Below are 21,022 nucleotides of genomic sequence, written 5' to 3' on the forward strand. Positions count from 1 at the left end.
ATGTTAACTGCTAACATTGTAGAAGTTGCTTTGTTCCATTAATGATTATTCTTACAGAACAGTGATTGCCTATTTCTTTTAAATTAACAACCACTGAAAGTTTTACTTGTTCTAATTCTTCCTCTTCCTAATGTACAACCCCAATCCTTCTTCCATCAAGCCTGATAGCATAGCCCTTTCTCAGCAAAGACTTGATAGCGGAGGGCTGTAGTGAGCTTTCACATTACTTAGTCAGTTACCTTTACAAACATACTATAGTATGATTATTAAGAAACATTATAAATAATTAAACCTAAGATACTCTTTCTCCAGATGAAAACAACAAAGTTTCTTTTATGAATCGGTGTCATGATGAATCAGTGCTCATGGAATTTTACTGCATATGTTCACTTACTAACTTGCCGTAAAAAGTTACTTAGTAATGGGTCTCTTACTCTGCAAGGTGCTCCTGTTTTTTTTTTAATGTTTTAAACTGAGGGGAGGGTAAAGATGTATTTGTAAATATCAGTGGCATTTACGATATTCAAACATGGCAGTTTCTAAACAATTTAAATTCTGCCTTGTATCTTAAGGTCACTTTTACTTTCAAATGTAGATAGGGACATAGGGACAGGAAGGGACCTCCTGGGACCTCAAGTCCAGCCCCATGCTATCAAAAACTGCCTACTGTAGATAGAATTGAGTATAAATGGATTATGTTGACGTCTCTTGTTATCCTACTGAGTGATTTCTTAGCAACAGAGTATTTCTGAAACAGAAGTGAATAATGAGGATATTTACTGTTAAAATATACAATTGTCTCACAAGTCTCCTTTAGCTACTGCACAGTAAATATATATAGCGTTACAAAATGACTTTTAACAGGTCATGCTGTTAGAGCTGTATTATGCAGTTTAACTATGGCATACATAAATTATTAATCAGAATGTATCAAAAACTAATTAAACAAATCAAGAAAAATTAAGCGAGATTTATTAATTCGAAGGAATTTGAAACTTTCTTAAAATTCTGTTGACGTTACAGGTTCCTTACAGGGATCTTTAAGTCAGTTCTAGTCAGACACATGGGCTATACTTCCGTAGATCAGTTTAAGGGGAAGGGTTTCAAAGCCAAGTGCTCAACTGTCAGTGAAACTAAAGCTAAAAGCATTGGAAAGGGCATTGTGTTGCTGTAGTTCCTCGCTTGTAGAAGGCATAAAATTGACACCACGCCCATGGAGTTAGAAGTTGTACAAGAGCAGAGATGTGAACCTGTCTCCTCCCCAAATTCCATCCTTCTGTGAAGTTTACATCTAAAAATCTGCCCTCCCACTTCTCTTGGATGGACTGTTTGTTACTACAGGTTCTGAACTCTTGCGTAAAATTGCTGTGCATTGCTTAACCGGTACTAGGTTTTGCCACAGAGATGACTGTATTTCGTGGGTGACATGAATCCTGTGTAGCCCTGGAGCCTTAAAGTGGCACCTGTCCTTCAAGAAGCTTTCTTTTATAGGAACTCAGTATTGCTCACCCTGCTGGTCAGATAGAATCTTATAATTCGAGGACTGTTTGTGTATAGCGTACAATTGATTTAGTAAACTTCATAGCATTTGGGGGTCCATTCAGATGAAAGCAACTACTACAATAATCCTCAGTATTTTAAATGTTTTGTTTCTGACCAGATTTTTAAACTGTTTTCTTTCAGGATGTTTTTTTTAAATACTCAGTGTTATGGCTGGTGAGAAGGGTTGGTTGTAAGAGTTTATACAGTTGTCTGATCTATAATGGTAGCAGTATTTTACAGTACAACCATACTGACTTCTGTTGTCCTCCTTGCACATGATCTCCATGGAAACAAACACCTCTCGTAGTTTAGAAAAGGCCTCAGCATTTTACACACAACACAAACGAACATACTTGAGCAATGTTAGAAGAGACGTCTGTCACAGTTTCAGGGTAACTGCACCTGCACTCCCCCTCAGTGGTTGCTTGAGGGCGCCCACTTAAAGGTTTCCAGCTCCCAGCCATCACCTCTCTTGTGCAGAGACCCTCATCTCACTTCCTCCTGTCCAGGTGTTCTTTAAGGCTGCACAGTTCCCTGCCTACACTGTGATATCCCCAGCAAGCCAGAGTTTCTAAAAGGCCAGCATATGTGATTTGCTCTCTCAAGAAGCTGTGATCAGTGTATTGCTTGCAGTTACAAGTTAACACACTGCTTCTAACCAAGCACATTTATTCTTAAGTTGAAAACATATTAAAACAATAAAAGAACCTACACACATGCTAAAAAGCTTCAGCAGAGGTCACCCCCAACTCTCATCTCAGGCTCTGGTTGGTGACAGTTCTTCAAAACCGACAACTGGATTTTTCAAGTTCATAACTGTCTCAGATTCAGAGCCAGAACCCAAGCTGGTCAGTTCACCTGTTTCTTTGTATCGCTTGAGCCTTTGATCTCATCTGTAGGAAACTGGTAATCAGCAGACAGTGACCCAGTTCTCAGGGAGTAGCTTCCAAAGGCTGGGTTTTTGCATTAACCTCCCCAGGAAATTAACTGAAGACATATTGTCCCAAAAGTCCATTCTTATCTGGTACATTTTCAGTATGGTACTTTGATCTCCCAGGCCTCTGCCCCCTACAGAGGTTCATTTTGGGACTTCCTGAAGACTCAGAAGGGAAGTCTCTGAAATTTTCTTTAAATGTCTTCACTAGGTGATCAAAAACAGCAAAACTGGCGTCGCTGAGCTAGAGTTATTTCCTCGCTATCTGCTCTTTCTGAGACAGCAACCTGCCACTCGAACACAGCAATCAAACATCTGGGTGAATATGGGTATGATGAGCCTGAGAATGTTTCCCCATCATTTACCTAGAGGTAACGTAAGAATGCAGCAAGAACACAACTGCGCAGTTTCTAAAAAAGCGAGACCCAGGTCAATAAAAGCTTGCTGCCACTGTGCTTATACATCTTTTAATCGATTGTAAAGCAGAATGAGTGACTGGTAAAACTTTAAATTGCTTTTATCAAGATCTTGTACAAAGAGGAGAGACTGGGGCATTTTCAGTTTTTAAGTGAGTTCACTTGCGTAGTTATTAAACACATTTCAGATTGGTGATGTGAGAGTGAGGAAATGAGCACTGCTTAAAACAAACAGTTGGGGAAGACAATCTTATTTTCCTTGTCTGCAGTCTGTGTAGTTATAGAATATTTATATCTGAATTTATTTTATGTAGTCCCCTAACATACAATACTACATTGTAATAAATCAACGGTGTTCATCCAGCTGCTGGTTCACACTTAACAGTGAATTGAGTGGTTCTGAGTTAACCAGGTAATTAGTCTCGAACTCACATATTTAATACTTGATAAGAAGTGATAGGGCAAGTGAAATATGAAGTCTTTTACTTGATACAATTTGCAAACAAAGGCTGCATTTGTGCAAGAGGATGAAAATACATACAGGTAAGATTAGTGGAAAATCTAGATTTCAGCTAACACCCCATAATTGCAATCTCTATTCTCATTTTAAGATTACACTGGTCCTGGACCCTAAGTGTGTAGCCTTTAGTTTCATAGTATTTTACAGACAGGTTGAGAAGGCATGATAGAGGTCTGATTTTCAATTATCAGGTTTGTATACGCAATTGCATACCTAACTCCTACAATTTGTGTCCGAGCAAATCTCCAGTGTTGGCATGCCGTGTGGCAGGAGACGCACAAATTGAGATTTGCATGCACATGTGTATTAGTGCATGTACAGGTGCCAGCAGAACTGATCACTGGAAATCAGAACCTGGAAGGACATTGACCTTTTAGTCAGTGTCTGTTTAAAACTCAGGCAGATGCTCGATTTTTCACTGCTTTGACAAATTCTGCAAAATATGGTAATATTACAATCCCAAAATTATTGTATAATTAGTGGCTGCCTGCTTGATCAAGTTGCGCTATAGAAACCGCCTAGTATCCAAAAACATTTTTTACTACTTAATTTTATATAATGGAAACTGCTTTGTTTGGTACCTAAACATTTCTAATTCAAATACATCGGTTCTTCTGATATGCCAAATTTAATCTTGATTTGGAATTATTTTGCTCTGCACTAATTATTTGTTGAATCAAATATTAATCTTCGAATTTTTTCAAATATGCTTTCTTGCTGTAATCTTACAACTAATCCTCTCATCTTTAATTGCAGAAAATGCTTTTTTGTGTTTAAAAAAATTGTAGTCCTTTGCTTGGTATTTTACGGTAAAACAGATGCTTTGCTGATTTATAAAATGATTGTGATTTAGTTTTGCTCTTCAGTGCCGTAGTATGTAGTGTCATTCCGTATCATAATGCTGTATATTGGGTTCTTTTAATCTTTTTACAACTGAACTGTAACTATACTGCTCCTTCAGTTTATTTAAAGTAATACAGCTGTTCAGTCAGGGTGTGCACTGAAGGAAAAACGTTTTAATTTTAAACTGGAAAAAGCCCCAGAAAAATAGAAAAAAGGTCACGTTGGTCTCATTTTTTTCAAACCCGATATTTGCAAGTACATTATCCGAAGATCAGCTACATATATTGAATCCTGCCAATAATGACATTTTTGACTTGACAAAGTCAACTAGTTTTGCAGACATATCTGAGTGAATCTTGAGAAACTGTGTTGAATTCCTAGCCATCTTCCCAAAATGTGTTGTGCAGCCTGTGTCTGTTAGAGAGTAATCTTGTTCTAAGCTTCCAGACTGATTTAATCTTCACAGATCAACATTCATCTCTGTAGAAGAGGTGCAGTGAAGTGCTGCTTCCCAGAAAAGAACAGTGAAACTGATTTTTTCACATTTTTCCTTTACATATAACATGCTTTCTAAGAGTAGGTTTCATGAAGGAATTTTTTTTAGTTTAATTAAAAAACAAAAGAAAACCTCTACCTCTTGCCTTCCATATCTTGTCTTCTAAAGAAACAGATCAGATCAGTTTTGCTACTTCATAGTATGGTGGTAATTGCTGTAGTATATTTTGTAAAAGTAATGAAGTCTTGCCGAGGACAGCCTCTCTAGAATGCCCTGCTATTAGAAAGCAGGGAGGGAGGGTTACTGCTCATGGTAATATGGTAATGGAAGTTAGCCAAGTTATATTGGGTGTTTTTATGTGGCAAGTTGACCAAGGGTTAAGATTTATTAAGATTGCAATATGGCCCATATTAACACCATAACATAAGTAGCTCTGTGTACTCCTTTTTCACAAAATGCATTTATTTGAATGTGTATATTGTAGAATAACCTTATTAAACTCATCTGCCTGTTGCTGTATGTACAGATGTGTGTTATGAACATCTTGGCCTTTTTCTTGTGATTGTGACACAGGGAATGTACCTTCTCCCAGTGCTCCTTTAAAACGAGTGTTGGCTTACACAGGCTGCTTTAGTCGGATGCAGACTATTAAAGAGATACATGAATATCTGTCCCAGAGGCTACGTATAAAAGAGGAGGATATGCGGCTGTGGTTATACAATAGTGAGGTAACTTAACCTTTAAGGACTTTAAATGCTGTGTATATCTTCACTCTTCAGAAAACTGCTAAACACACAAATTCAGAGATGCATGTGCTGTAGCTACTATTTACACACTTTGGTCTGAAAATTTTGGGCCAGAATGGTTGTGACACTAAAGACTTTGACCCACCACCTGCATGTTAGTTTTCATATGTGCTCCCAGCTGTGAAATTGAAATCTTTAGATTTGCTTGGTGAAGAATGTGGCAAATTTTTCTTTGTAAGACTGATGTTAAGTTACATATATCCTGGTTTTCTTTCTGATGTAATTACAACTGAGCCCTCTTCTGTTGAATTTTTAGAGCTAATTTGTAGCATCATAGCACCCACTTTAAAGGTAGATTAGAAAATGTGTTTCCTTCAGGTGCGGCCTGTTACATGTAGGCTGTCAGTTTCAATATGTCAGCAGCCATCCAGGAACCATTCTTTCTTCATGTGTTTGCATTTTAAATAATTTTAATATACAAAGCAGAATATACACAAGTGTCGATAGTAAAGGGAAATTACTGCCTTGCAGAACATTGCTGTTAGAATATGTCAGTGAAGAATTACAATAGTTCAGTGGTTCTCAAACTTTAGCACTGGTGACCCCTTTCACATAGCAAGCCTCTGAGTGCGACCCCCCCCCCCCCTTATAAATTAAAAACACTTTTTTATATATTTAACACCATTATAAATGCTGGAGGCAAAGCGGGTTTGGGGTTGAGGCTGTCAGTTCACGACTCCCCGTGTAATAGCCTTGTGACCCCTTGAGGGGTCCCGACCCGCAGTTTGAGAACCCCTGGAATAGTTGATGCAATGAGGAACATAGTTTGCCCTGATCTACAGTGTCTGCAAATTTATTGTAACCATCATGTCAGGGAACTCAATTCTTCACAGCTGTGTCCAAACATATTGAAGTTTTATAATGTAGAAAAGTCCACACTGGCCATTTGCACTAGAACTATGTCTCCCCAAATGGACCTCCCGTCACACACTACAATTGCTTTCATAGGAAGTGATGTTAGATATGGAGATCCTCATGTAGCTATATGCTTATGAGGAAAAGAAGAAACCATGACAGTCACCATAAGAAAGGTTGTTCCAGGAAATTAACAACTATGCCTAATGGTGTATACAGCATTTCTGCACTGATATTTATTAATTTATTATTTATTATTTATTCTGATTGGAGAGAACTACCTTCATTAGTTTTTGTGTAGTATTTGTCCATTAACTTAAAACTGTGGAATAGGCAGAAGAATAGAATTGTTTCTTTGGCTAAAAGTGGCTGTTTGTCACTTGGTATCTCGAGTGTCTGAAAAAGGAATTATTTGGGGGCTTATTGCCTGTTGCCACATTTCACATAGGAATCAAGCCGATCCAAAATTTGGAGACTACCATTAAAAAAAGAGAGCTCCTTTTTTACTGAATAACATCCTAAATGTTTAATCTGCTTATGTGGCTTTTCTACAGATTTCACTGGAAAAAATAAAAGCAGACCAACGCCAAATGTGCGTCATGCTGGTCCTATTTTGTAAATCACAGATAACTAACGAAGATAAAAATGGAGGGGGAGTCAGAATGTAATAGATTAATATTTCTTTGCTTAAACAGCATAATATAATAGCTCATAGTCAAAAGAAAAAAGATTTTCCTAAATAAGAGACTGTATAAGTCAATGCTGCCAGAGTGTATCCTTAGAATTTACCTACACACCTATTTACTTACTGCGGGGAAAGCTGACAGGTGCCTGAGGGAAAGTCGACAGAGCACGTGGTTCGGACATCCCTTAGGGGAGGATCTATAAATGGAGATTCCCTATGTCCTAATAAGGAGGAGAGGATGGAAGATGATAAAACTTCTGAGACCACATATTGAAGTCAAATCAGCTCGAGGAAGCCAGTGAATAGTTAATGTAGGGGAAGATTTTGAAAAGTGCTGAAAGGATTTAAGAGCACTAGTGCCATTCATGGTCAATGATGTTCTCTTAAATCCCATAGGCATTTGTGAAAAACACATTTGATTACAACTTGGAATTTGCAATAATTTACCTTAGCTAGATGTCATTGTTTCCTGGTTTGCTTTTTCATAGACCATGTTGTTTTTGCCCATGTCTCTTAAAACCTACTCTTGATTATGAATTAGCTAGTGTTTTATCCAATATGCCACTATCCTCATTATAAGGAAAAAAACATACATACCTTTTAAGTTTTATCTAAAAAGCCAGTGGATACTTTTGGAGATGCAAGTAAGTAGCTCTGTTTAATTAACGTATGCAAGTAAGGAGCTGGTAACCAATGTATGTCCTGAAATGACTAATACTCTGAGTCCTGTTACTTTAAGATTAAAATTTAAAATAGCCTCTGAATTTTTTTAAACACAGGAAACAAACAGTAATTTTTTCTTTGCAGAACTATCTTACTCTTCTGGATGATGAGGATCATATGTTAGAATACCTGAAAATCCAAGATGAGCAGCACTTAGTAATAGAAGGTATAAAAATGGTTAATGAAGATTTATTAGTTTCTGCATTAAGATCAACAAATATATTTTAGACATATATAATTTTTCTATGTCAAACATATGCCGTGCTTTGGGAACAAAACTTATACATCCCTTATATAATTATTGGCTTACAAAGAAAATCTCAGGAACAGTCCACAATGCTTACAGTACTAATTAAGAGCAAAGCAGCCTCTCCAACACCACCTCCTCCTGAAAAAACACAGAAAAGCTTTTATTTACGAAGGTTTGCAAGAATGCACTCTGTGATACTTCAGCATATTTAGAAAGCAGCAGATCATGAAATGGCACTGCATGTTTCAGTCCCTAATGGGTGAGGTTTTAAACTTTTGGGGGGCAGGCATCGTGTCGTCTTCTGTCTTTCAAAAGCACCTGGCACGTTTTGGGTGTCAAGCTGTCTGGAGTGGCTCACGAACGTGTATGCCAGACTCCGGGCTGACTGTTACAAACCAAGGCACAAACCCCAATTTTTAGATTTCACTGACCAAGTATGAAGTGTGAGCTCCACAAGCACTTTAACAACCTTAATATGGAGTCACAGACGGTCTCCTTGGGTACTCTGGTCTAACTTGCCACCCAGATGCCTGCCTTTGTGATAGATAGTCCCTTACACCAAAAATCAAAACAGTATTCCAGTTACACCCAGTCTCAACGGACTAGTCACTTACCCCGGGTCAGTTGTACCTTAGATCTCTCACCAAAGATTGTAACCAATCCTGTAGTAAACTAACTAAAGATTTATGAACTAGAAAAAGGAAATGAGTTATTTACAAGATTAAAGCAGGTAAGCATACACACAAATGAGTTAGTCTTGGGTTTCAAAAGGTAATAGAAGCTACTGTAATGTGCAAGCTCTAGATGTCCTTTAGGACTAAAACAAGCTAGGCAGCTTGGGAAATCTCTTGCTTATGCTTAGAAATACTGCCTTCTTCAAATTCCAACCAGCCTGTGATGACCATTGCTTTTTGACAGGGATTTTCATTTCCTTTCCCCCACATTTCAAGCTGTGATGGGATGAGTGTTTGTGCATGTCCCCGCTTCATGGGTTTGGGGAGAGCAATCAACAGTCTTTTGTCCATTGATGTTCCACAATGGTTTGCCTGGTGTCCATAGACCGCCTTTTTGTTGGGCAGGAGATGACACCTCTTGTTATTAATTAGTATTTCACACCTGGTAATGCTTCTGTCCTGACTGTGGGAGTTTCCAGTTTCTTTGCAAACACTTTTATAGTTACAGAGCAAACACTTAAATATCACCTTATAACATGGGATACAAATACTATAAGTGAGATTAATGCATCTCAAGCATTTCATAAAGTCCAAACACTAAAAACATCTCCAAATCTAATTCCTGTTTTAACAATACTAACATACAGGTGAGCCAGACTGGTTTCCAGCTATGCATTTTCAATCTTTAGTAAGGCCTTGGGGCATTGGCATGAGCTGGCACCTGGTCTGCCAGCATCACACTAACCACTACTGGAAACAGCAGTTAAAAAGGAGTGGACCTTTGTCAATGGCAGAAAGATATATAGATTTGTGACCTTTCAGCTACTTTAATGCCAGACTTTTGAGCTTCCCCCTTACATTTGGGAATATATTAAGTACAAACTTAATCCACACTGCCATTGGCCTCAAGCCTTGCATTTGTACTGATTATATTGTCACAAAAATCTTTTTAAAAATAAACTTTTGAACAAAAATAATGATAGAGCTGTTACACTCTTTGGATATGTCTACAGTGCAGATAACTCCTGGCTGGCCCGGCTCCTGGTGCTCAGGCAATGGGGCTGTTTCATTCTAGTGTAGACTTCCAAGCTCGGAGACTCTCCCATCTCACAGGGTCCTAGAGCTTGGCCTCCAGCCCAAGCCTGGAAGTCTACACTGCAATAAAACAGCCCCTGAGCCCAAGTCAGCTGGCACAGGCCAGCTGTGGGTGTCTAATTACAGTGTAGGCATACCCTCTATGCACGTTTAACTTACTTTTGGGTATGAATGTGGAGTTTTGTGGCTTAAAATTTGATGAATACTTGATGAATAAGTTACCAAATTAAATCTTGCTCTCTCCTTGAGGCATGGTTTCATGTCCTAATTTCCCCTCATGCTGATATCTAAATACATTTGAATCTATTGTCCCTTTGTAATTAAAAGGTTTCAGAGTAGCAGCCATGTTAGTCTGGATCTGCAAAAAGAACAGGAGTACTTGGGGCACCTTAGAGACTAACAAATTTATTGGAGCATAAGCTTTCTTGGGCTACAGCCCACTTCATTGGATGCATAGGATGAAGTGGGCTGTATCTTATGCTCTAATAAATTTGTTAGTCTCTAAGGTGCCACAAGTACCCCTGTTCTTTTTGTAATTAAAAGTTATCTTGCTGTTAAAGAGAAAGATATTGCATCTGGACCTGTAATCTATCTATCTAATTATCTGATGCCATTTACAATATTAAGTCAATAAACCGTGAAAATTGGCTTTTACAATGGGAAAGAAATCTCAAGATTACCAATGGAGTCTTTATGTATGGTTAATAAAGTAAAAACAAAATTGAGAATGAATACTAACTTGAAATAATAAACCAATTTTTACATTTTAATAAACAGTTGGAAATGAATGAAATCACTTTAACTACATGCTCAGCTCTCTGGAGTAGGTAAAAATAAAACTTGTTTTACTGTGTTTCTTTCTAGTTCGAAACAAAGACATGAGCTGGCCAGAGGAGATGTCATTTATAGCAAACAGTAGTAAAATAGACAGACATAAAGGTAAGTGTTCAAGTGCAGTAACACAAGTATGATAGGGAAAAAAAAACCAAAAAAATATCCTGGTTTGTGGAATCATTTTGTTTTTAACATAAAGATTGAAAGTAGTGGTGCAGACATGTTACAACTATTCTATTTGTTTTGTTCTGTGTTGTAGATTTAGCTCCTAAAAGTGTTGAGGTTTGAATTCAGAGGTAATCAAGTCCTGCAACAGTCAGCAAACTCTGAATACAGCTAAATTTGAAATTGGATTAACAGTTTTTGGAAAAATCAGTTGCTTCCTTTTCACCTCGTTTATAATCTAAGACTTGCATATTTCTGTGTATTACGTTTTTTTAAGTTGAAGGAAGACTTCGGTATTATTGAACAAGAATAACGCAACAAAAAATGACAATGATACGGTAATGCTACTGCAGAATAGGAAAATCATTTACTTACTGATGCAGAAACAACATGGATTACACTGATTACCAGTATCTTTTCCGTGGTTTATAATGGGGCTAATTCTAGCAAGTTGCCAGACACCCTCAATTTCTGTTGACTTCAAAGAAAATTTAGGGCACTTATTATCTCAGAGGTCTGTTGTCTTCACATTAACTGACATCTTGTAATTGGGGGCAGGGTGAAGGAGGTTGTAATCTTCTAGTGAAATCTCACCGTTGATTAATTTTTCTTCTATTTCTTATGTGTTTAAAATATATCATGTTAAATAACTGTACCTCTTTTCCCTCAGTTCCTACTGAAAAGGGTGCCACTGGATTAAGTAATCTGGGTAATACATGTTTCATGAATTCAAGTATCCAGTGTGTCAGTAACACACAACCTCTAACACGGTATTTCATCTCAGGAAAACATCTTTATGAACTCAACAGGTAATGCTTATGTGAGACCTTTGGCATTTAAATGTTTTAACCCTTTAAAATTCTTTTTGCCTTCAAAAGTAGGCAGCATGACTATGTCCTTTCAATCACAATATTATAAGCACTTAACTTCCCAACAGGCCAGGGATGCCATTTAGGGTGGGCAGAGGGTGGGGGGACCTGCCCCTCCTTGAGTCCTTCACAATATTTGGGTGCAGTTCCCAGCAGGAGGGAAATGCTCCCCCTCCTTCCCCTGCTCCGCTGTGCTGCCCCCTGCCATGGAGTCACCACTGGCAGCGCTACTGAGGACTGGGCACCTGCCTCCTGATCTGCTGCACAGAGCCGGGCATAGGCTCATGTTGATGTGTCCTCCTCCCCCAAGCCTACATGTACCTGGGCAGGCAGAGTGCACCCTTTACCCCTTCCCCTACCCTGCAGAGCTGCCCCCACTGTGCCAACTAGAAACTGAGGGCATGGCTGGCCCCACAAGAGCAAACCCCCCGCAGCAGCATACCCACACACAGCCCCTGCCTTCACTCTGAGCTACCCCCCTGCCTGCATGCTGAACTACCCCCTGCCTGCAGTCAGCCCCTAGCTACTCCTCTCCCTGCACCCTGAGCCCCACCCCTCCCGGCACACAGCCCCTAGCTAACCCCTGCCTGCACTCTGAGCAGTTTTCAAATTTTTGAGCTGAGGCCCCCCCTCGCCCCCAGGTTATAATTTTTGGTTGAGCCCCTTTCCCCCTTATCTGGGGGGGAAAAACCTAGAGTTTTCAGGTGCCTAAGTAGCCCCTGGAATCGTGATGAAAGTTGCACCCCACCCCCCCAAATCTGAAATGGCACCCCGGTAACAGGCACTAGAGTAGACATACCTAAAAAGGAAGACTTCTGTTGCTGAATGAGATAAACCAATACTAGCTACCCTGAAACACTTTCCTCCACCATGCTTTGTAAGCGCTCATTTTATTTAAACATCAATGAATATACTTTATGAATTCTAGGACAAATCCAATAGGAATGAAAGGACATATGGCCAAGTGCTATGGGGATTTGGTTCAGGAACTATGGAGTGGAACTCAAAAGAACATAGCTCCATTAAAACTACGGGTAAGGATTTAATGTGCCCTTATTTATAGGTAGCAAAGTGGTGTGCAATTACAAAAATTTTACTGTCCAAAAAAATTACAAATGTATTTTCCTTTTCTGCTTTTTGATGTTGTCTGTTTCATAATCTTGAAAAGTTTCCTTAATGATACTTCAGCATGTTTAATGGTCATATTTGCTTTGAACGTAACCATTAAAACATTTCTTTACCACTTAATTCTGGCTGTGGTAAATATGGCCTTCAAAACTTTAGTCCATTCAATAAATATACTGCCATCAGTGTTTCTGTATTGACAGTTTGAGAGAAGATTCATATTCACCCCTCTAAATTTTTCTTATGTGTGCAGCTTATAAGTGTCTGTGATGTAGGTAGTTTATACCAGTAGTGAATTTTATTTGCAGTCTTTGGAGAAATAGAATCGTATAAATATAGGACTGGAAGGGATTTTGAATATTTAGTGTACCGTTTGATACCCACCTAAAGGAATTTTAATTTAGAAATCTCTTATGAGATTAAATTACAATTTAGGATGTGTCACACAAGCACATATAGATATGTCATGAATATGACACGTGACGATCATTGTAATACCCTTTTTGTGGGGTATGTCATAATCCAGTGCAGAAGCCGTAGATTCAGAACAGTCACTAATGTTAATGGGGGTTCTGGTTTATGTGCACATCAGGCTGACAACACGGTCCTTTATTTCCCTTAATTAGAGATGAAAGACCTTTCACAACTCACAATTGGCCTCGCTCTGACCCTGGAAACTTATGTAGTCATCTTTAACACTTAAAAATGTAGTTTATTACACGGGTCACCATCATACATCTTCACTAGGTTAATTTGTTGTTATAAGTAAAGGTTTCTGTGATTTATTATCAAATAACTTCTTGGTTTTTACTCTTTTTTTATATAGTGGACGATAGCAAAATATGCTCCAAGATTTAATGGTTTTCAGCAGCAGGACTCGCAGGAGCTTCTGGCTTTTCTTCTGGATGGTCTTCATGAGGATCTGAACAGAGTTCATGATAAGCCATATGTAGAACTGAAAGATAGTGACGGTCGACCCGATTGGGAGGTAGCAGCAGAGGTGTGTCTGAACTGGAAGTTATTGACACTAGGCCAGTAGAATCTGCACTGACACACAATTTTCTGACAGCACTCTAGAACCAGTGAAATAAAGATTTTTTTTTTTTAAAGCAATATTTAATCCAACTGAAATACAATATAGGATTCCTCACAATACTTTTAGCAAGTGGTGATGATTTTATCTGTTAATTTCAGCAAGATCCATGCACATTTATGACCTCACTGAAGCACGTTGTATGTGAATGTTTGTAGACTCAGTAGAACGGCAGGACAGTTAGACAATTTCTGAAATATTTTGCCCATGGCATAAAGAGTTTTACCTGCCCACCTCTGAGTGGGGTTAAAAGGAAATTTGTTGTGGATGCTTGATTCTGCCATAAAAGGTTAAAATAAATATTACATTGCAATGTAACATTATCTAACATTGCAAAAGTATATTTTTTGTAAACAGTAATTCATTCTTAATCATGACCTTTGCATTGGTCATATTTATTGGCTTTCACTTTCTGGAGTCTGCGATATGCCCTCAAATTTCAGATTTCATGCAAGTTGAAATATATATGAAGCCAAGCACTCTACGATGAAAGCCAGATTATATTTGTGGATTTTATGGTATTTCTGGTAGTTACACATGGTTTCTTAGTAGTTTGGTAAATACACCTTTTTTTGTGATACTGGCTTTCTATTTTGTCAGAAAGGTTAAAGGTTACATTTTCCATTATAATACTGTTGTTGCGTTTTCTTTTGTTACATACTGGATCTGTACAGTGTTTACCTTTGAACTGAACATAGGATCGTATTTGGATCAGTAAAAACTGTAGATGCTGGGAATAAATATTTTGGTAGGATAGATCCTTAAATTCTAGTTATTGATCTCTGTCACATGGATGCTGAGTAAAAGTTAATGAGACTCTCCCCTTTTTTCTTAACTTACCAAATTTTCTTGATGTTATGTAGATACACGATGTGTTATGTGTATCTGTAGAAACATTTTAGAAGGATGTTTTGGACTGGATTCAAGCAGGCTTTCCATTAATATACTGCTATTTCAGTAAGCATAACATCTCTTAAATTGCATTAATAGAAAACTGACTTTGTACAAATGTCACCTTTCTGTTCAGCCAGTCTTCTCCCTTTGTGTCTGAACCTTCTCTCTTTGTCTTACACAGATAGATTTTTACTCTTGTAGATCTGTGGAAGAGCAAGCTGGATTCTATTCTGCCTCCGACCTTTAAAAAAAATTGATCACTAAATTGAAATAGCAGAATATTTATTATCAGTGACAGATGATAATAGTGGCAGAATAAATACAGCTTGAATTTTTCATAGATTACGTTGTATTTGAAGGCAGCTAGAAAAATCACTGTTACTGGTAAACGGAGTAAATTTGACCTAAAAATTATGAGAACATAAATGTGGAACCTCACAATGTCATCTTAAGGAAGTCATTTTTTCAGAAGCAATGTATAGCAAAACTTGAAAAGATACCCAGTGATTGTGTCGAGAGCTACTTAAAGAAACTGTAACCCTGGCTGATTGTCCTAAATCACAAATGTTTTTCTAATGTTGAAACTAAATTGTTTCCTGCTTGTTTACAACACTGGTCAAATAACTTATAGTACAGCATATATTAGCACCATATTTTTATAAATATCTTGGAATCTTGTAACACACTTCCCTCTACCAAGTCGAAGCAATTGTGCTACATTTCTAACTTATTTTACACTTTGTTTCAGGCCTGGGAAAATCATCTGAGAAGAAACAGATCAATCGTAGTGGATTTGTTTCATGGGCAGCTAAGGTCCCAAGTAAAATGCAAAACATGTGGGCACATAAGTGTTCGATTTGACCCTTTTAATTTTTTATCCTTGCCTCTTCCGATGGATAGCTACATGCACTTAGAAATTACAGGTGGGTAGTCCGAATTTAAATCACTCTAGTCTTGCCTGTCCTAAAACATACTCACATTCCAGCAGTGATGCAGAAGAGGTTTTCAGGGCACAGAGGTAAGAGTCCTGTCTACACTGGCACTTAGCACTAATGCATCTGGACCTTTCTTGGAATTGAGGTAAAATATTGTAGCATAAATGTGCCCTTTTACACTACGAAAAGCTACCTAATTTCAGTGGGCTTCATTTACACTAGAACAAAAAAAATGATTTAGCTATCAAATATTTACATAGCAGTGAGCATAGTTCAGGTGTTGCCATCTCTTTTGTCTCAACTAAAAGACTTGATGCCTAAAGTGTGTAATATTCAGCATTTGAGGCCTTCTAGACCGCTTTCAGGTCAGTAGCAATTTGATTATACAGATAGTTTTTGAGAGTCTGCCCAGTGCAGAATTGTACCGTGATCTTCAAACCTTTTACTGAAGAAAAATAATTTTTCATGCTTGCATCTTAAGACATGAAAAAAAGACATAGTGTTTAAAAAAACAACAACAAAAAACAAACAAAAAAACCCTTAACTGCTGCTCCCACACTTAAGCAGGTAATGAAGGTTCTCTTGTCCAGTATTAAGACATTCTTTTGTCTTGGAAATGCTAGAAAAGTGTGTGGTAGTCAATGAAAAGATCAAGTCTTAAAATGGAAGAAACAATAGCTTTTTAATAAATGAGAAATGTGACCTGTATTATTCTCACAAAAACACTGCCATTTTGCTGACTAAAGTGTGTTTCTTTCTCTTAAAGTAATTAAATTAGATGGTACCACCCCTGTTCGATATGGGCTCAGACTGAACATGGATGAAAAGTATACAGGTTTAAAAAAGCAGCTAAGTGAACTTTGTGGGCTAAAACCAGAACAGATTCTTCTTGCAGAAGTACATAGCTCTAATATAAAGGTAACATGCTTTCATCGATACCAGCTTCCTTTCAGTACTTAGAGTAATTACTGAAGCCTGTACATCAGCATACTAAAATTCCTTCATATCTTCAGCATAAGACCTTGTCTACATGAACACTGCACCAGTTTAACTAAAGATGTGCTTTTTAAATCAATGTAGTTTAAATGGTGTGAGTCCATGTGAACGCTTTTATTTTGGTTTAAACCAGGGTTAATTTAGAATTGGTCTAAGCGGAATCCAAATAAACCACTCTAGAACCAGACCAAAGCAAAGTTATTTGCACCAGTTAAACTAAAGTGACTTCAAAATCACATTTTTAGGTAAAATGATACAACTTTCTCATTTTGACCAGGCCTAACTCAAAGACAAGCAGTGACATAATGTGTTTAAACACTACCAAATATTTTAGGGCGGAAGCCTGATGAGAAATAACCTATGAATTCTAAATAAAATGTATATACTTTAAAGCCAAGTCTGCCATCACAAAATATTTTCAACAATAAATATATGCAGGATCACAGTGGAAAATACTAAATGCTGTTATATTATACTATTATTCCTTTTATTCTGTTTTTCTCTACAGAACTTTCCTCAAGACAACCAGAAGGTTCGGTTATCAGTGAGTGGGTTTTTGTGTGCATTTGAGATACCGGTCCCAGGATCCCCCACATCAGCGTCTAGTCCTGTGCAAACAGGTAAAACAAAATTATTCATTTTCCTGTTTGTTTAAATTGACCCAAGAGTATTGATCAGGTATAGATGGCGAGGTACAGAAAAAATCCAACTTTATAATGGGGAAAGAGATAAGGCTAAAGAAAAAGTATGGTTTGGAGGAAGGGAAGAATATTTCATACACTCAATTGGATGGAACGGGAAATGTTTAAAAAACAAAACAAAACACTGTTACAAGTTCTGGTTGCTGTTGCTAATTGTGTATTTATAATTAGATTTGGCATCAATACTGGGACAATAATATCTGTGTTATGTGTTTTATCCAAGGACTTCAGTACACTCTATAAACATTGATTAAACTTCACAACAGATCATAATCTTAAATTTACCCATTTTAAAAGGAGCATAACGGAGGCACAGAGAAATGATTTGCTGAAGGTCACCTAGTGAATCTTTGGCAAAGCTGGGAACAGAATCTGATTCTTTCTTCTGTTTTGAGCAGTAGACACGCTGCTAACAGTGGGATGTATATTGTGACTGGGGCTGGCTACATCTGCTTCTTAAAGACGTAATTGTTTTTGAAGTGGTGGTATTAAGGAGTAGATGTGAATGTTTGTCTGTGGTCCGTGTATACTTTGGAGTGTAGATTCCTGGCATTCAGTAAATGACATGGGTCACTTCTATTTAAGATAGCATTTAACAAGCAAGTTTGAGCAGATTGATTTGTAGCCAAAGCAGCTGATTCATAGTTCACAAATATTAATGGTGCAAGTATCATAGTTCAGTAACCATGTGTTTGTACTTAAATTCAGATTTCTCCACTGGGCCATCAGCTAATGGAATGCTCAACATAATGATGAATGGGGATTTCCCCAGACCAACACTAATTCCAAATGGAATGCCAAATACTGTAGTGCCATGTGGAACAGAGAATAACCTTGCCAATGGGATGATGAATGGTCATGTGTCCTTGCTTTCTGATAGTCCATTTATAGGCTACATCATTGCAGTCCACAGAAAAATGGTTAGTATATTCTGCACTAGTTGCAAATGTGTGGTGTAGGCTACTTGTAAAAGGCAGTGATTTTTTTTTTTTTTGGATGAAGCTGTGATGAATGAATGTATATTTGCAGTCCTAGGAAGGGCACACAAATACCCATTTAGCTGCGCAATCACCTGTTATGTAGGCAAAAATGTGAAGTTGTATGAGCATGTGTTATGCTTTCCTTTGAAAGTTTAGCCACCATGTCTAATGTAGGGGTTTTACTTTCCTCGGAGACTCTTAGCATATTTCCTTAGTGCTAAGACGCATTTTTGACTGTTCATTGTAGTCTAATCTATCTTGCTTTCAGGTGTCCACTCTGATCAGAAGAAATCTGATTTGAGAAGCTACTTGAAACTCTTTTCTTTCCCTTTACCTGGAGCTGCATAATCTCCTTTACAGAACCAGTATAGAGCTAAGGCATATGGTACATTTGCAGGTCATTTTATTAGTGTCAGCTGCTCTTTGTAAATGCATCTGTAGTCAAGTTAAACTATAAATGTCATGGCTGGTTGACTGAGTGCCTTAGATAATTCTGCACTCTGTATACATTCTCAGCCTTCAGGCATTAGAAGCGGTTAACATTTAAAGCCAGTGGTTTGTGGGCTAGAAGGCTGCATAACTTCCCTTTTCACAGTATATTTTTGTGAGGCTTTTTTTTACCATTGTCCAATAACACCACCATAGGCCTCATATAAGGGTTGGTAGGAGATCTTTTAGGGAATTGTTCTTTATCAGATCCAAACTGGTTATGCAGCCCATAAGGCAAAGCAAATTGCCTGCAGAAACGCCATCAAAAGTTTGTGCTTAGAGCTTTCTATTTCTAAGCATTCTATTAATGGTGGGGGTCAGCTGGCTAATACTGGTTTTTGTTTTTATCCAGGGATCTCAATATATTTTACAAACACAAATGTATTAAGCCTCAATATCTGTTACATAGGATGTATTGTTCCCATTCTTATAGATGGGGAGAATAAGGCACAAAAGTTGAGTGACTTGTCCAAGATCTCTCAAAGTCCACAAAGCCCAAATCTGATTTCCTGTTGTGTTTTCTAGTCACAATACCATCTTATTTTTCAAGGGATAAACGCTGGGCAGGGTTTGCACTATGGGACTGATGACTTGTACGTAGAGGTGCTTGTTTGTGTTTTTAAATGTTACCAGTTGGTGGGGAAGGGAAAGACATAAGTAATATTAAATAGAAAATAGAAGTTTAATTTAATACAGGTTTATGATGGAAATGCTGATACAGCCTAGCAATTGCAGTCTATATGACACTTGCTATAGTAAATAAAAAGTCAGTGACAGAGCTTTCAGACTGTAACTCAACTTTAAAAAACAGTTTTTAATGCTGACTTATTCGCATGATTCAGAGATGCTCAGTGATTTTATTATAGAATTATTAGTCTCTTTCAAGATCAGAGCACAGGAAAATACTGAAGTGAATGACAAGTGGAAAGAGCTTTCTGATAGTCATAATATCAGTTAATGCGCACACAACAATGCATTACATTCATTCCTTTAATATGTAAATACAGATGCGGACGGAACTATATTTCCTTTCATCTCAGAAGAATCGTCCCAGTCTCTTTGGAATGCCATTAATTGTTCCATGTACTGTTCATACTCGGAAAAAAGACTTGTATGATGCAGTATGGATTCAGGTTTCCCGGCTTGCGAGCCCTCTCCCTCCCCAGGAAGCTAGTAACCATGCACAAGACTGGTGAGTTGGATGTGCTAACCTATGGCTTGGGATCATCCTTTACTATGGTAAAGACTTCTTTATAAGGATTCAAAAGTATTAGTGCTTAGCCTTGCTTTGTAAATTTCACTGCTGACATGAGACATTCCATAAGATGAAGATATGGTCTTACTGCCCAATTAAACTCTAAATGTCAACTATTTTAGAAACTATTGCATATATTTTTAGCTCAAATGCATTGTTGCCTGCAGATTCCATCTGGTGGGTTATTTTTGTAGCCAAGCCATCTTCATGTAGTATAAATTAAATAATGATGCTATGTGTCCTTTAATATAGTTATTTAACTTATGCTTTTAGGTTTCAATTTAAGTTATTCTTACATACTGCACATTCTTGAATCGTTGATTGATAATTCATTACATAGCCTGGTGCAGGAAAATAATACACTTTTTTTTATGTGAGCACTGTTGATGTATTTTAAGAATGAGATACTGATAAGGTCTTTTGCTGTGTGGCAGTGATTTTAGATGGTCTGGAATGTAATGAATTACATAGGTAGCTTGTGGGGTGGATTAATTTATAGCTGAGGAAATTTAAACAAGTGAGTCTGTTTCCATGTTAGCTAGGGGAGTAAATGGATATTCTGTCAATGGCAATCCTACTCCCAGTGAACTTAGTGGGAATTTAGCTTTTGACTTGAATGGGATGAAGGTTTGGCTTTGTGGCAAATTATTAAATGTATTCAAAGAGGAATGAGACTTGAAAGAGAAAGGAGCCAAGTATACAGGACTAACAGACATAAGCCTGGTTTAAATGGAATTAAGTATGTTCCCACAGGGTTTTGTATGGGTTTAATTGAATTGGTTCAGACAGACACCTTTAGTTGTATCTGTGCAACTGTGTGTGTAGATCTGGCCTCCAGCAAATTTTC

General features: G+C 37.7%; 1 protein-coding gene across 8 annotated transcripts in view; it reads left to right on the forward strand.

Moving 5' to 3' along the window:
• USP32 (ubiquitin specific peptidase 32) overlaps nt 1-21,022 on the forward strand; it is a 149,576-nt gene that overhangs the window by 111,584 nt on the left and 16,970 nt on the right. For 4 of the 8 annotated variants that reach the window (XM_037880160.2, XM_043531389.1, XM_043531391.1 and 1 more), the window contains 12 exons: nt 2,688-2,805; nt 5,325-5,479; nt 7,905-7,986; nt 10,704-10,778; nt 11,509-11,647; nt 12,636-12,741; nt 13,659-13,832; nt 15,568-15,742; nt 16,521-16,672; nt 17,259-17,370; nt 18,160-18,371; nt 19,928-20,112. In XM_037880160.2, coding sequence (XP_037736088.1) covers nt 2,688-2,805; nt 5,325-5,479; nt 7,905-7,986; nt 10,704-10,778; nt 11,509-11,647; nt 12,636-12,741; nt 13,659-13,832; nt 15,568-15,742; nt 16,521-16,672; nt 17,259-17,370; nt 18,160-18,371; nt 19,928-20,112 — 1,685 coding nt within the window. Of the gene's footprint in view, nt 1-2,687; nt 2,848-5,324; nt 5,480-7,904; nt 7,987-10,703; nt 10,779-11,508; nt 11,648-12,635; nt 12,742-13,658; nt 13,833-15,567; nt 15,743-16,520; nt 16,673-17,258; nt 17,371-18,159; nt 18,372-19,927; nt 20,113-21,022 lie in introns of all 8 variants that reach the window. The other 4 variants (XM_037880159.2, XM_037880161.2, XM_043531390.1 and 1 more) reach the window with 1 other exon arrangement.

This window comes from Chelonia mydas, chromosome 17 (assembly GCF_015237465.2).
Source record: "Chelonia mydas isolate rCheMyd1 chromosome 17, rCheMyd1.pri.v2, whole genome shotgun sequence".
Lineage (NCBI taxonomy): Eukaryota > Metazoa > Chordata > Testudines > Cheloniidae > Chelonia > Chelonia mydas.